Source organism: Tamandua tetradactyla, chromosome 3 (genome assembly GCF_023851605.1).
Source record: "Tamandua tetradactyla isolate mTamTet1 chromosome 3, mTamTet1.pri, whole genome shotgun sequence".
NCBI classification, from domain to species: domain Eukaryota; kingdom Metazoa; phylum Chordata; class Mammalia; order Pilosa; family Myrmecophagidae; genus Tamandua; species Tamandua tetradactyla.
This window is the reverse complement of record NC_135329.1, coordinates 129,858,858-129,875,365: the sequence shown is the minus strand read 5'-3', so window position 1 is coordinate 129,875,365 and position 16,508 is coordinate 129,858,858. Positions and strand designations below refer to the sequence as shown.

General features: G+C 35.2%; 1 protein-coding gene across 24 annotated transcripts in view; it reads left to right on the top strand.

Annotated features, from left to right (window-relative positions):
- The window catches only part of BAZ2B (bromodomain adjacent to zinc finger domain 2B), a 496,810-nt gene that overhangs the window by 457,230 nt on the left and 23,072 nt on the right, over positions 1-16,508 (top strand). For all 24 annotated transcript variants that reach the window (XM_077153953.1, XM_077153960.1, XM_077153959.1 and 21 more), the window contains 2 exons: positions 6,775-6,837; positions 7,752-7,896. In XM_077153953.1, the coding sequence (XP_077010068.1) occupies positions 6,775-6,837; positions 7,752-7,896 (208 nt within the window). The remainder of the gene's footprint in view (positions 1-6,774; positions 6,838-7,751; positions 7,897-16,508) is intronic.

Genomic DNA, 16,508 nt, shown 5'->3' with positions numbered 1-16,508 from the left:
TATGGGTTGCAATTCCACAATTTTAGGTTTTTATTTCTAGCTGCTCTGAGGTACTGGATGCTAAAAGAAATATCAGTATACTAGTTCAGCACTCATACTCATTTGTTAAACCTGACCTTCTGTGTATAACTCCACCAACACCTTTGATCTTTCTCCCACTCTTTAGGAGTATTTGGGCTATGCCCATTCTAACTTTTTTGTGTTGGAAGGAACTGTTGATAATATGGGTTGGGGAATTAAACTAGTTGATGTTCTGGAAAGGCTGACCCCTCTGCATTTCAGGACTTATCTGGTCCAGGGACCCATCTGGAGGTTGTAGGTTTCTGGAAAGTTACCCTAGTGTATGGAACCTTTGTATATCTTATGTACCCTAGGTATATATTATACCCTAGGTATTCTTTAGGATTGGCAGGAATGGTTTTGGTTGGGGTTTGGCAAGTTATGATAGGTAGCAAGCAGTAACTGAAGCTTGCATAAGAGTGACCTCCAGAGTGGCCTCTCAACTCTATTTGAACTCTTTCAGCCACTAATACCATATTTGTTAGCACTTCTTTTCCCCCTTTTGGTCAGGATGGCATTGTTGATCCCACGGTACCTGGACCAGATTCATCCCTGGGCCCATTTCCTATGTTGCCAAGGAAACTTTCATCCCTGGATGTCATATCCCATGTAGTGGGAAGTACAGTGGTTTCACTTGCAGAGTTGGGCTTAGAGAGAGAGAGAGAGAGAGACGCCACATTTGAGCAACAAAAGAGGTCCTCCAGAGGTGACTCTTAGGCATACCTAGAGGTAGGCTAAGCTTCTCTGCTATATTCATAAGATTCACAAGAGCAAGCTTGAAGATCAGGGGCTTGGCATGTTGATTAGGGCGTCCCTAATGTTTGACACAGAATCGGGGTTTTCCCCTTAAAGGGTTGAATTTATTGATAGAATGTATAAGAAGAATATTTAGTCAGGACCAGTGATAAGTTACTGAGCCAGATTTATGACTAAATCTGGATAATAGTATGGAATAACTTGTAAGATCATGTACTACACAATTAAGTTAAAATAGCATTAATGCAAAATATTTTCATATAGCTCCCTCAAATGATGTATTTATTGTACACTAGATTGATAAAAATCACTAGTGTGAACTATACTTCTTGTAAGGGTACCAATCTGATAAGGAGACTACAGTGAGATTCCCTGCAGAAATAAATTATTTCAGAATGTTATACTTTTGATTCCATTTTCATCCTGTGACGAATAATGTGAAGGTATGTAATTTGGGTATCAGAAATTAATTTTCCAAACAAAAGATACTATTTATAAGCAGTTTGCTTCATTTGGCAAGTAAAAGTATTTCCACAGCAGGAATTAAACTTTTCTAAGGAATATTAATCACCTTTTCATAGAATTAGTATCCCTTTTTAGCATTTAATATTATAAATTGTTTTAAAGCAGCCCTATATTGAGATTTCAGTGTATTCCACTGGGTACTTATCCCACTAATTTAGAATTTATTAAAAGAAATTATTTATTTTACCTGGCTTTTTTCACATAGAAAATTAACAAACCATACATTTTATTCTTTACAAATAGATATTTGAAAATGATTATTAATGGTTCTTACAGCAGATGTGTCATAGTACTGAATTACAAAGTTGAATAGATTATATGATCAAAATCATTGCTCAAAATCCTGCCAAATTTATATACCATGTTGTTCATTTGTGAGAACTATTTAAAAACTTATTTTATAAAAGGACAGTTTGGGACCTATGGAGCCAAATTAATGCATCCTTTAAATAATTTGAGAATTATTCTTTATAATGCAGAACTGGTATACATTTCTTACATAAATAAAATTGTGACTATTTAATGAACCTGATTGACAAAGTTAGGCACATTATTCCTCAGAAAATAGGTTTGACTGAAACCTAGCCCAGCCTCTCAAGAACATCAGATAGTTCGATTTTCCTACCCTATATTAGTGACAGACCCTTCCAGTATTAAAAATTTAGAATTGCCATAGCCCAAACGACCCCAAAGAGAGGTATGGAAAGATCAAAGCTCACTGGTGGAATTATACATAGAAGATAGGACTTAACAAATGAATATGAATGCTGAATCATTAAATTGATATCTCTTTTAGTCTCCAGTATTTTAGATCAGGTAAAGGTAAAAACCTAAAACTGTGAAATTATAATCCATGTCAAATTCTGAAATATGTTCTACAACTAATTGTGGTGCTGTGCTTGGAAATTTATAGCTTTTTTGTATATATATGTTATCGTTTACCAGAAAAGAAAGAAAAAAAAAGTCGATTGTGATGATAAAAAAGTATTTAAGCCCTCTAGCCTTCTATATTCTGGAGCAGCTAGAAGGAAAAATATGAGAGGATCATATGGTAGCCCATGACAAACTCTGGAATCTATCTTGTAACCACTTTTTGAACAGTGCTTTGAAAACTATTGCTTTTTTATTTCTTTGCTTTGTTATACTATACAATAAAACAAAGTTAAAAAAATAGATTTGGCCTCTTGACTAAGTTTTAGGTAGATTGTCAGTAGGTATACTCCTTAAAGGATTAATTGCAGGGTTTTTATCCATGAAGACCCTTGTGATCCCTTTCATTTAAAAGATATTGCCTTCACTGAATCATGGTTCTTTGTCTCAAAGATGATTCCCTCTTTTACTCATCATACCCTCAGTAAAGACTTACATGAGCTTTAATCTTACCACTTGGCATTTAAGGGGTTATGTGGTCAGTTAAACCCTGACATAAAAGAACATATAATGGCCTTCTCTTTTGGTTGGGAAACAATGGGAACCATGTCAAGGATATGTTCTGTTCTTCGTTTTGTTGCTGTTGCCTTTCTCTGGTCTTCCAAGTTCCTTCATATTTCTGAAAGTAATAAGGAATGACACACAAAACTCCTTTAAATAAACTTGGACATTTTGTGGGTTTTTTTGTCATAGGAATAGTCTTAATGGCAGTTAATTTGGGCAGGTACATGGCTATTTGAATGCCTTATTTAAAATATTTATTGATTGTGTTACATTTCTCTATATGCCAATTATCAAACATTTGCCCTGCTTTTTTAAAGATCACTGGGGAATCATAGATATATAAATATCTATTTGACAATCAAGACTTAAGTTTTGTTGAGTCTGTTCCCTTTTAAGTTTTCTTTTAATCCCAAATAGAATTTCCATTATCATTAGCACAAATAACATGCCTAACTGTCATCATAAGTTGGTCCTGTAAATTTTAGATAAATGATAGATAATGATAAAACTATTTTAATCTTCTTTCACTAAATTTGGTTAGTTGGCTAGATCATCATATTTGTCTAGAAATCTCCATTCATGAACGGTTTGTGGCAGTGTGGCATTTTAAAAAGTTTTATAGAAAATGAACATTAAAAACAAGTTCTTGGGCTGGCCATGATGGCTCAGCAAGGAGAGTTCTCACCTGCCATACCAGAGACCCAGGTTCGATTCCCGGTGCCTGCCCATGCTAAAAAAGAAAAAACAAGGACCTAGATTGTAAGCTTTCAGGGCAGACACAGTAAGTCTGGAGTGGTGATTATTATTTCTGGATTTCGAGGGGCTGTTTTATATATATATAGCATGATATTTAGGGATAAGAATGAAGCCAATCAGGTTGGAGTTAAAGTAAATCAGAACACAGGGGTAAGGAAGACAGTGTCTATTATTTTAGAATTACACATACTCTTTGAGACCAAAGGAAGAAAGATTTAGTCCGGAACTGAAATTTTCTGTAGTATATAATCTAATTCAACCTATTTGTACAGCTCATTTGAACAATTGAAGCACAGGGAGCCCAGAATAAGAAAGAGGTCCTTTAATCCGTATAGATTATTGTAACGCCTGAATACATCTACAGTATATTAAGCAGAGATTCAAAAAGTGTTGGCAAAGTCCTTTGAGGGATGGGAGAAAGAATATGGAACTATTAAACCTTACCATCAGGGAATCCCCTGATTCTGTGTCAAACTTTAGGGACACCCAAATCAATTGGCCATGCCTTGATCCTGAGACTTCCTTCTATGAAGCTTATATAGATAGTGGAGAAGCTAGACTACCTATAGGCATGTCTAAGAGTTACTTCTGGAGGACTTCTGTTGTTGCTCAGATGTGGCCTTTTTTCTAAGTCCAACTCTGCAAGTGAAATCATTGCCATCCTCCCTACGTGGTACATGACATCCATCCAGGGGTGAAAGTCTCCCTGGTGACATGGGACATGACTCTCAGGAATGAATCCAGCCCTGACATCATGGAATCAACAATTCCATCCTGACCAAAAGGGGGAAAAGAAGTGTAACTAATAAAGTATCAGTGGCAGAGAGAGTTCAAATAGCCAAGAGGCTACTCTGGAGGTTGCTCTTACAGAATCTTCAGTTAGACCTTGCTACTTATCATGACCTGCCAAACCCCAACCAGGACCATTCTAGCCAATCCTAAAGAATACCTAGGGCAATATATAAGATTCCACAAGGGTTCCATGCACTAGAGTAACTTTCCAGAAACCTACAACCTCCAGATGGGTCCCTGGTCCAAATAAGAACTGAAATGCAGAGGGCCCAGCCTCTCCAGAACATCAGATAGTTCATTTCCCTACCCCATATTAGTGACAGACCCTTCCAATATGAAAAATTTAGAATTGCCATAGCCCAAACACCCCTAAAGAGAGGGATGGAAAGATCAAAGGTGATGGTGGAGTTATACAGTGAAGATAGGATTTAACAAATAAATATGAATGCTGAATCATTAAGTTGATATCGCTTTTAGTTTCCAGTGTCTTAGAGCAGCTAGAAGTAAAAACCTAAAATTGTGGAATTGTAACCCATGTCAAACTCTGAAATATGTTCTAAAACTAATTGTAGTGCTGTTCTTGAAATTTATTGCTTTTTTGTATATGTGTCGTTTTTCACAAAAAAGAAAAAGGGAAAAAAGTCTATTGTGATGACAAAATATTTTACCCTTCTAACCTCCTATATTCTGGAGCAGCTAGAAGGAAAAAAATCTGAGAGAATCATATGGTAGCCCATGAGAAACTCTGGAATTTGTCCTATAACTACTTATTGAAGAGTGCTTTGAATGCTATTGCTTTTTTTTTTCTTTGCTTTGTATATATGTCATACTATACGATAAAAATGTTAAAAAGAAAAAAGAAAGGAACAGCAGAACTTGTCTAGTTATGGTAGAACTTTATAAACTCAATAGTGATGATAAGATATGCCTTGTGTTATATACTACTTTATATTTTGTAAAGCCCTTTCATGTTGTTCAGCATAATAACCTTGGAGAGAAGTAGGGCTGTTTTGAATCCCTGTTTTACAGATAAGAAAATAAAGTGGGAAAGTGGAAGCATTGATATGGGAGAACTATTTTATGACTCAAGTGCAAGAATGGTGTTTCTTTGTCACAAAACCTATAAACTTTACTGTTTATCTAACAACAACAACAAAAAAGTTCTTATATTTTAAATTTAAAGTATATCCTTATCTTATTAAATAACAGCTTTTAGAAGGAAGGAGAGTAACCTTATTAGGTAACCTGTTATGTGCCATCAACTCTGTTAGTTGTTTCAGATCTATTCTTATTTAGTCCCCACAATAATCCCTTGTTATAACGGTATCATCAATTTACATATAAAGAAACAGTCTTAGAAAAGTTAAGTAATTTTCCCAAATTAAATAGTGCAGCTGAGAAAAAAAAAAGTCCACATACTTTCTATTACTTCATGCTCTTCCTCTGAAAGATGTGTAACTTGGGAGTAGTTTAGCTGTTTTCATAGTCTGGAATTAAAATTTTTTATAATTACATACAAACTTTTCATTTATGAGATTCGTACCATATATAGTAGAAATTTGTTTTATTCTGAAAGCTCAATGTATTCAAATTACAATTTACATTCTTCACTCTAAAAATGATTCCATCACTTAATGCTACCTGTATTTTTCTCATCTCTCAGGCTTAAAACCTTAACATCATAATTTACTCTTTCATCTTCCTCACCCTTGCCCCATATCCATGAATTGCCAGCACTTATCAGTTCTAACTATATAATATCTTATACATCCATCTGCCTTTTTTCCATTTCTATGTCTCTTACCCTAATAAAGCTGGTATTTTTCTCTCCATCTTGGATCACTGAAAGAATCTACTAGCTAGGATTAACAATTGTAGTACTTCCCTGCAACAGGCTATCTTATAACTATTGTTGGATTAATATTTATAAAACAGTTTCTGTGTTTAAACTCCCTCAAAGGGTCATATTGTCCATTGCCAGACATTTATAGCTTCTTACAATCTAGCACTAAACTCATCTTTTTTCATCTCCTACCTTACATCTTCATGCATTTTTCATATCAGTATAAGAGTCAAACTCTTTCTGGAATGCCCTGCCCTCTTTACTCTGTTTGATAAAATTTTAACCAATCTTAAGAAGTTAATTATTACATGACTTCTTCATATAGCCTCTTTTCATTATAAATTCCTACTGTATGTTATCTAATCCTCCTCTAAACTCCATGGCCCTTTTACTCTCTTGAGGTCCTTTTAGTTTCCTACCATTTGGTATTTGTTTTATGTCTCCGTACGAGATTACTAGTTTATAGAGAGCAGGAATTGACTTACGTATTTCCACAATGTCTATCCTAGTACTTTGCATGTAGGAGGATTTCATTAAATATGTGCTAACTGATTCAATAAATAATTCTTAAAAACAGATATATGATACTGTTATTTTGTTATGCATAGGATGAAGGTGACCAAGCTGCAAGTGTTGAAGAGCTAGAAAAACAGATTGAGAAACTGAGTAAAGTAAGCACTTTTCTGATTAAGGGTTTTATTTTTGTTTTGTTTTTTCTTTGCACTATTTAAAAAAAACCACATTCTGTGGGATTCATTTTTCTGGTTCTTAACTAAAAACAACCTTCTTGTAATTAAAATGAGGAGCTCTAGAAACATTCTCACAATTAAACCTAAACATTTAATGACAAAGTTAAGAGCCTACCTCTTAAAACATGATACTGAACTTAATCAGAGCCTCTGGAAAAAAGGGACTATGTTCTTCAACTCTTCATGTAAATATAATGTATTCAATAAATACATTATTTTATTTCTTGGAATTAGTTAAAGAAAATTTGTTGGTTTCATTGTGATAGCTTCAGGATTTTATGTTTCATGTGGCATTTGTAGTTTATGAAATGTATTTGCATTGGATTTATAAACTATATATGTATGTACTTACTAAAAATTATAGTATGGTAGCATTAGTGAAATTTCAGATGACCATTTTAAAAAAAGTCTTAAAAAAGACTTTTAAAAAATATCATGAGTTTAATATTATAAGATGCCTGTGTATTTTATCAATGTTAGGTTCTACACAGTTATCCCAAATTTTAGTCATATATTGCCTAGATTTACAGTACAACTGTAAAAATAAACAAATGCAGGTCTGGTCAATTACATATTTTATTATTTATTATCAAGTATAAGACATGCTTTACTATAAGATACCCAGTAAAACTTATCCTTTTAATCTATAGCAACAAAAATATTCCAGTTATCCTTAAAATAATTGTTACTGGTAGTAAGTTGGGCATGTAATATTATCTTTTCCCAGTAGTGAAATTTTTCTGCTCGAAGGGCATAATAAATGTAAAGTTGTTTATAGATTAATTTTTAAAGCTCTTAATACCCAAAATCTAAGTATGTGTATCATTTTTTAACAGCAACAAAGTCAGTACAGAAGGAAGCTCTTTGATGCTTCACATTCTTTACGTTCAATGATGTTTGGCCAGGATCGTTATAGACGCCGCTACTGGATTCTTCCCCAGTGTGGAGGGATTTTTGTAGAAGGCGTGGAGAGTGGAGAAGGTAAGAACTTTAAATCTATTTCAAAATAATATAAGAAACAATATTTTTAAGAACTGTGGCTTCATTATATTTTGTGCTTTCAAAATTAAGTCTGCTTGATGACTGAGCATTATAAAACCTAGATTCCAGAGGTGAAGGTCTCACTGGCAATGTGGGATATGACTCCCAGGGATGAGCCTGGCCCTGTCACCATGGGATCAAAATGCTTTCCTGACCAAAAGGGGAAAATAAATGTAATAAAACAAGATATCAGTGACTAACAGAGTTCAAACAGAGTCGAGAGTCTATTCTGGAGGCTACTTTTATGCAAGTTTCAGCTAGGTATTGCTAATTACCAGGGTTTGCCAAACCCCAGCCAAAATCATTCCTGTTAACGGTAAAGAATACCTAGAGCTCTATCTGAGATTCTACAAAAGGTAATAAACTAAAATTACATTTCAGAAACCTACAACCTCCAGTTAGTTCCTAGGCCAGCTAAGTCCTGAAACCCAGAGGGTCCAGCTACTCAAAGAACATCAACTAGTTCCATAACCCTATCCCATATTATGGACACCTTTCCAACATGAAAAAGTTAGAATGGGCATAGCCCAAATATCCCTAATGATTGGGAGAAGGATCAAAGGAGAAGGTAGAGTTGTAACAGAGAAGATAGAATTTAACAAATGAGTATGGCTACTGAATCATTATATTAATATTTCTTTTAGTCTTCAGGAGTAGCTAAAAGGAAAAGTCTGAAATTGTGGCACAGTAGCCCCTACCACACTCTGAAATCTGTTCTATAACTACTTGTTACAATATACTTCGAAAGTTATTGCTTTTTTGAATATAGGTTATATTTCACAATAAAAAAGAAATGTTAAAAAAAAAAAAATTTCTGGGGGTGCAAGGGTGGTTCCATGATAAAATGCTCTCCTGCAATGAGGGGGAGACCTGGGTTCAATTCCCAGCCCATGCACTTCCCAAAGCAAACAAACAAGCAAAAAAACAAATGAAAATGCAACAAAAGGTGCTACAATAGCAGGATACTCACATGGAAAAAGAATGAAATGTGACCCCCACCATACAGCATACAAAAAAAAAACAATGTTCCGTGCACTTTCCAAAACACGAACAAGCCAACAAACAAGAAGAGAGAGACATTCCCCTTCGGGGAATGGTGAGAACAGGAGAAAATTCAACCTCCCCAAATTGAATTATTGATATTCTCACAAGCAGTGCAGACAACCAAAGCTATAGGCTGAGCCCCTAGTCTTGGAGTTTGTTCACATGAAACTTAACCCCACAAAGGATAGGTCAAGTCTATTTAAAATTAGGCCTAAGAGTCACCCCCAAGAGAACCTCTTTTGTTGCTCAGATGTGGCCTCTGTCATCAGCCAATACAACAAGCAAACTCACCACTCTCCCCCTGTCTACGTGGAACATGACTCCCAGGGGTGTGGACCTTCCTGGCAACGTGGGACAGAAATCCTAGAATGAGCTGAGACTCAGCATCAAGGGATTGAGGAAAACTCTAGAATGAGCTGAGACCCAGCATCAAGGGATTGAGAAAACCTTCTCGACCAAAAGGGGTAAGAGTGAAGTGAGACAAAGTGTCAATGGCTGTGAGATTCCAAACAGAGTCGAGAGGTTATCCTGGAGGTTATTCTTACGCATTGAGTAGATATCAACTTGTTATTCAAGATGTAAAGGAGAGGCTGGAGGGAACTGCCTGAAAATATAGAGCTGTGTTCCAGTAGCCATGTTTCTTGATGATGATTGTATAATGATATAGCTTTCACAATGTGACTGTGTGATTGTGAGGGCCTTGTGTCTGATGCTCCTTTTATCTACCTTGTCAAGAGATGAGTAGAACATATGGAATAAAAATGAATAATGGGGGGAACAAATGTTAAAATAAATTCAGTTCGAAGTGCTAGTGATCAATGAAAGGGAGGGGTAAGGGGTATGGTATGTAAAATTTTTTTTTCTGTTTTTGTTTTATTTTTCTGTTGTCTTTATTTCTTTTTCTGAATTGATGCTAATGTTCTGGGAAATGATCATGATGATGAATACGCAACTATGTGATGATATTGTGAATTACTGATTATATATGTAGAATGAATGAGCATATATTGAGGATGTTTACGTTTCTTTCTTGTAATTTTTTTTAATTAGTAAAAAAACTTTGAAAGCTAAAAAAAAGGAAACAAACAAAAATTCAACAAATGTGCTGCAATAACAAGATTCTCACATGAAAAAAAGAATGAAATGTGACCCCTGCCATATAGCATACAGAAAAACAAAGTGCCTCAAATTCTAGAAGGAAGGAAACTTATATAACCTGCTTAACATTTTATCATATTGTCACACTGTAGTTATTTCTACCAGTAGATTGAGCTCTTTGAGGACAGAGACAAATTTAGGCCAGGGAACTATACTAAAATAACTAATTTGGGAGTGAAGTATACATTGGATTGGAATAAGAAGAGGGGGAAAAATCAGTTGTGAGACTATCCCAAGTAGTCCAGTTTAAAAGTAGGGAGCAGGCAGTGCAACAGTGGCTCAGTGGTAGAATTCTCCCCTGCTATGTCGGAGACCTGCGTTCAATTCCTGGAACTTGCCCATGTCAAAAAAAAAGTAGGGAGTGTGAGGTCTGCAAGTAGATGAATGAAGCTTAAAGAGTGTATGGTGGATGAAACGTCACAAACTAAACACCATTGTCATACCTCACTCATATGGACTAACTAAAATATAAAAACTCAGTGAACTGAAGTCAAGAGCATAGGTTATCAGATTAGGGCCTATTGTAAAGCATCCTGGATTGTAAACTCTTACTGCAGTCACATATGTTCAGAGGTTGTAACTGTTGACTTCTAAATTCTGAGATACTGAGCTGTTTGTATATAACCTGGCCGTTCCCAGAAACTTCGGGTATTTGTGGGACACCTGAGACTCAGATTTAATACTCTGAAATTATGAAAGTTGGCAGTACCCCATACAGGACTTGTTTAAGAAGCTGAAAAATGGATCAGACTTCAACTAGAAATATTAATGAAGGTGATCTGGGTAGGACTGGGGTAGATCAAAATATAGGGTAAAGGATGATGTCATCCATACTTTAAAATTTCAACTTCCATGCAAGACCAAAGGGAGAGATGTTTATTTGGTGCAAAGTTTGTATTTTGGGTAGCATATTACCTAATTTAACTTGTATGGTCAGTTTAGTGGAATACCATAAGCATGTGGAATCTTGAATAGGGCATGAGATTTTGTTGGTTTGTCCAGATTAGTGTGATGCCCCAATATATCCCAGAGTAATTTGGGCAGTGAATAAAGAAGTATTCGCAAAGATCCCTTGGAGGATTGGGGAGAAAGGAGGAAATATTCAACTTCCCCATTTGGAGAATTTCTGATATTCTCACAAGCAGTGGAAACCACCAAATGAATAGGCTGAGCCCTTGATTTTGGGGTTTACCCCTATGAAATTTATTCCTGCAAAGGGTAGGCTATGCCTACTTAAAATTATTCCTAAGAGTCACCCCAGAGAACCTCTTTTGTTTCTCAGATGTGGCCTCTTTTTCTAAGCCAGCTCAGCAGGTGAGCTCACTGCCCTCCCGCACTGCATGGGACATGCCTCCTAGGGGTGTAAATCTCTCTGGCAACCTGGGACAGAAATCCCAGGATTCGCTGGGACCTGGTATCTTAGGATTGAAGGAGTCTTCTTGACAAAAAAGGGGAAGAGAGAAATGAAACAAAATAAAGTTTCAGCGGCTGAGAGATTTCAGAGTCAAGAGGTTATCCTGGAGGTTCTTCTTATGCATTATATAGATATCCTTTTTAGTCTAAGGTGTATTGGAGTGGCTGGAGTGAAGTACCGGAAACTGTAGAGCTGTGTTCCAATAGCCTTGATTTTGAAGATGATTGTATAAAGATACAGCTTGTACAATGTAACTCTGTGATTGTGTAAACCTTCTGTCTGTTGCTCCTTTTATCCAGGGTATGGACAGATGAATAAAAAAATGTGGATTAAAAATAAATTAATAATAGGGGGAACAAAAGGTAAAATAAATTGGGTACATGGAAATACTAGTAGTCAATGAGAGGGAGGGATAAGGGGTATGGGAGGTATGAGTTTTTTCTTTTTATTTCTTTTTCTGAAGTGATGCAAATGTTGTGAAAATGATCATGATGATGAATACACAACTATGTGATGATATGATCAATGATATAAGAGCCATTGATTGTATCCCATGTATGGACTATGTGTGTGAAGATTTGTCTGTAAAAATATATTTTTTTAAAGTAGGGAGCCCCTAAACTCAGATACGAACAGTGAAGTATGCATACTATACTTTGCCAAATCATTTTCCCGAACAGGGGAAATGAGAAGAGTGAGAGATACCTTAAAAGTAGAATTGGTATAAGAAATTATTACGTAAGGTGTAGAAGAAGGGGAATCAGAGATATATTTGATGAGTTAATCCTAACAGAAAAATTGTGATGCTTTAAACTGAATCAGTGGAATCAAGAGGAAGAACTTTTTTGGAATGAAATAAAGTATAGAAATCTAGTTAAAAATGACAAGTAAAATTGCAAGTCACTTGGGGTGTAGAGCCTTGGTAAAGCTTAAGAGCAGGTAAAATCAGAAGCATTCAGACTAATGTCCCTTTACCTTAACTATAATTAGAATTCCGTAAAAGCTTTAGATATAATGAGCCCTACCTCAGACGAATTAAATATCCTTCACTTTAATTAAGAGCCACATCATTCTTAGCCACCTGGGCATGTAACTTTGATGTTATCTAAGACTTCAACTTTTTGTACTGAAATCTTTATCAATATATCACTGACCTTGATTTCTCTGTATTCAATCACTCCTCCCATTGAATTCTGTCATATCATGTCTCTACTCAAAAGCCTTAAATGACTCCCTGTTACCTATAAAATTATGTAATAAATCTAAGTGTAACCTGGCATTTAGTCTATATTTAAATCTCACTTCAAACTATTTTTATATTGTTCCCTAATATGAATTTAGCTAGACCAGTGTACTCACTGTTGCTCAACACATGGCTATCCCTTCCTCTATGCATTTCTTTGCATACTATACTTTGCCAAATCATATTCACTATAACACTAACCAATCTTTTCTTCAACACTCTAAATATCATCTATCTTTCTCAATCCGTGTCAAATCCTTGCTCTTTCATAAACTCTTCCCCATCTTATTTAAGTTGTACTAATTTTTTCTATCTATGAACTCCTAGAAAATCAAGTCATTATACCATTATTTAAGCACATACATAAACATACTATTTCTTCATATTATTCTGATTACTGGCTTAGCCATATATCTTGTAATCCTCATAATATACTTACTTTTTATTCTCTGCAGTGTTTAGCATAGTACACTACATACAATAATTTAATTAATTAAGACTATTAGTAAATAATTAAATGTCTATATAAGGTTTATAAAAATAGCTTACAGAGACAGCTATTTATTTCTTTTCTTTTAGGCCTCTTAGGTAAAATAATTTTGATTGAATTTGGAGTTCTTAGACCTCAGTTTCATTCAGGCCCTACCACTTAACCTCTCTGGGCCCCCGTTTTCCTCTCTATGAAAGAATGATTTTAGTAAGCTCTGTATAAATTCTTTGGTTGTAATTAGGACTATGTTAAATAATGGCTCTAGAAGAGTTAATAAGTGCTATATAAATATTAATTAGAATCTGTACTATTATTTATGGTCATTGAATAGTAATTTTTCACTTTAAGATAATTTTTTTCATAAAGATTTTTTATTAATTCATTAATGGATATGCTGCTGGCATATTATTGTAAGGTTATAGAAATTATAAAATAAATAACCGTATAGATTCCTTCTCTTTATCTTACAATGTAGTTAAAATGAATTTTTAAAACCTCGTTATTTAATCATCAGGTGTTTAACATGCACCCATATTGTGCCTTGTACTAAGTACTATGATGATACCAAAGAATTAATCTGTCTTTATCCACAAGGAATTCACAATCTAATTGGAAAGTCAAAATATATGAATACAAAGAATGAGAGCATATAAGTGATTGTATAATATAAGCAAATACTATATCTGAGAGGCAAGGCTGACAAGTGATAAGGATGAATAAGTACCAACTGATGAACTACCATGAAATTAATGGGTGATTAAAGTTAATACACTATTAACTATGCATTATTCCATTCATCATATTTATCACTTTTTAAATGTCCCTAAAAGTGCAATTTTTTGAAATTATTTTTTATTGTGAAATGTACCATGTATACAAAAAAGCAATAAATTTCAAGTACATCTTAGCAAGTAGTTATAGAACAGATTTTAAAGTTTTATATGAGTTACAGTTCCATGATTTTTCCTTTTTTCTTCTAGCTGCTCCAAGACACTGGAGACCAACAGAAATATCAATATAATGACTCAGCAGTCATTCTCATTTTTAAAATCCTATCATTGCTGTTATATTCTTCCTTCTCTTTTATATATATACAAAAGCAATGAATTTCAAAGTACATTGCAGCATTTAGTTGTAGAACAGATTTCAGAGTTTTGTATAAGTTACAATTCCACAATTTTAGATTTTTATTTCTAGCTGCTCTATGGTAAATGGAGGCTAAAAGAATTGTCATTAGAATGATTCAGCACTCATACTCATTTCTTTAGGAGTATTTGGGCTATGCCCATTTTAACTTTTTCATGTTGGAATAGGCTGCCAATAATATGAGATAAGGGGTGGAACTAGATGATGTTCTGGAAGGGTTGGCCCTTCTGCATTTCAGGACTTATCTGGTCCAGGGACCCATCTGGAGGTTATAGATTTTGGAGAGTTACCCTAGTGTTTGGAACCTTTGTAGAATCTTATATAATTCCCTAGATATTCTTTAGGATTGGCAGGAATAGTTTTGGTTGGGGTTTGGCAACTTATGATAGGTAGCAATGTCTAACTGAAACATGCATAAGAGTGACTTCCAGTGTAACCTCTCAACTCTATTTGAACTCTTTCAACCACTGGTACCGTATTTGTTACACTTCTTTTGGTCAATATGGTATTGTTGATCCCACAGTGCCAGGGCCAGGCTCATCCCAGGGCTCATCTCCCATGCTGCCAGGGAAACTTTCATCCCTGGATGTCATGTCCCATGTAGGGAGGAGGGCAGTGGTTTCACTTGCAGAAGCTTAGAGAGAGAGAGAGAGGCCACATCTGAGCAACAAAAGAGGTCTTCTAGAAGTGACTCTTGGGCATACCTATAGGTAGGCTAAGCTTCTCTGCTACATATATAAGATTCACAAAAGCAAGCTTGAAGATCAAGGGCTTGGCATATTGATTAGGGCATCCCTAATGTTTGACACAGTATCAGAAGTTTCCCCAGTGGTAAAGTTTAATAGTTCAATTTCAGAAAAAATATCCTTAAATATTTTAACATTGTGTGTAGCTAGCTATATAGAATCTGTTTTTGCTACTTTAAAAATTTTTATGTGTGTATATCCACAATATTCAAAAAGTACTTGGGGATATAGCATAAAATATTTTTCATTGTAATACTGGCACAGTCTTGTTCAGTTATATTGTGTGTATATATTTGTACAATGAAATTTCTACACATGAATTTGCTGTTGAATAAAATTCCTACAAGAGGAGAGAATATAAAGTTGATAAAACAAACAAAGGAGAAAATTAAAACATTAGCAACCATCAGTGAGGGGAACCAGACCTGGAACTTTCCAGGCAAAGGCTAAAAAAGTTACTAATTATGATGAAAGAGCTTAAGGGGGAAAATTCAGCTTCCCCAAGTGGAGAATTCTTGATATTCTCACAAGCAGTGGGGACTACCAAAGCAATAGGCTGAGCCCCCAATCTTGGGGTTTGTTCATATGAAACAACCCGCAAAGGGTAGGTTAAGCCTACTTAAAATTAGGCCTAAGAGTCACCCTGAAGAGAACCTCTTTAAAAAAAAAAAAAAAAAAAAACACCTAAAGGGAAATATGGACAACGAACTAAAAGAACTCAGGAAAATGATAGATGAGCACAAAGAGATTTTTAATAGAGAGATGGAAATTATGTAAAGGAAGCAAACAGAATTGAAGATCACAGTAAAAGAAATTAAAAACTTCCTAGAGGGGTTCAGTAACAGATGGGAGCTGGCAGAAGAAAGAATCAGTGAACTTGAAGGTAATACAATTGAAACCATTGGGGAGTGGATGGAAGAAAGAATTTTTAAAAAGTGAACAGAAGGCGAGCCATGGTGGCTCAGCAGGCAGAGTTCTCACCTGCCATGTCAGAGTCCCGGGTTTGATTCCCAGTGCCTACCCATATAGGGAAAAAAAAAAAAAAAAGTGAACAGAGCCTGAGGAACCTGTAGGATACCATCAAGCAAACCAACATATACTCACTGTGGGAGTCCCAGAAGGGGAAGAGAGAATATTCAAATAAATTATGGCTTAAATTTTCCCAAATTTAACCAAAGATGTGGTTATACATATCTAAGATATGTATGGAACCTAAGCTCTTGCACTGTATGCTTTTGAATTTCCTCCTGCCAGTGTTTTCTGCTCAGTCTCAGTAACTGGCTTTACATTCAGAGGTTGTCTCATATGTTT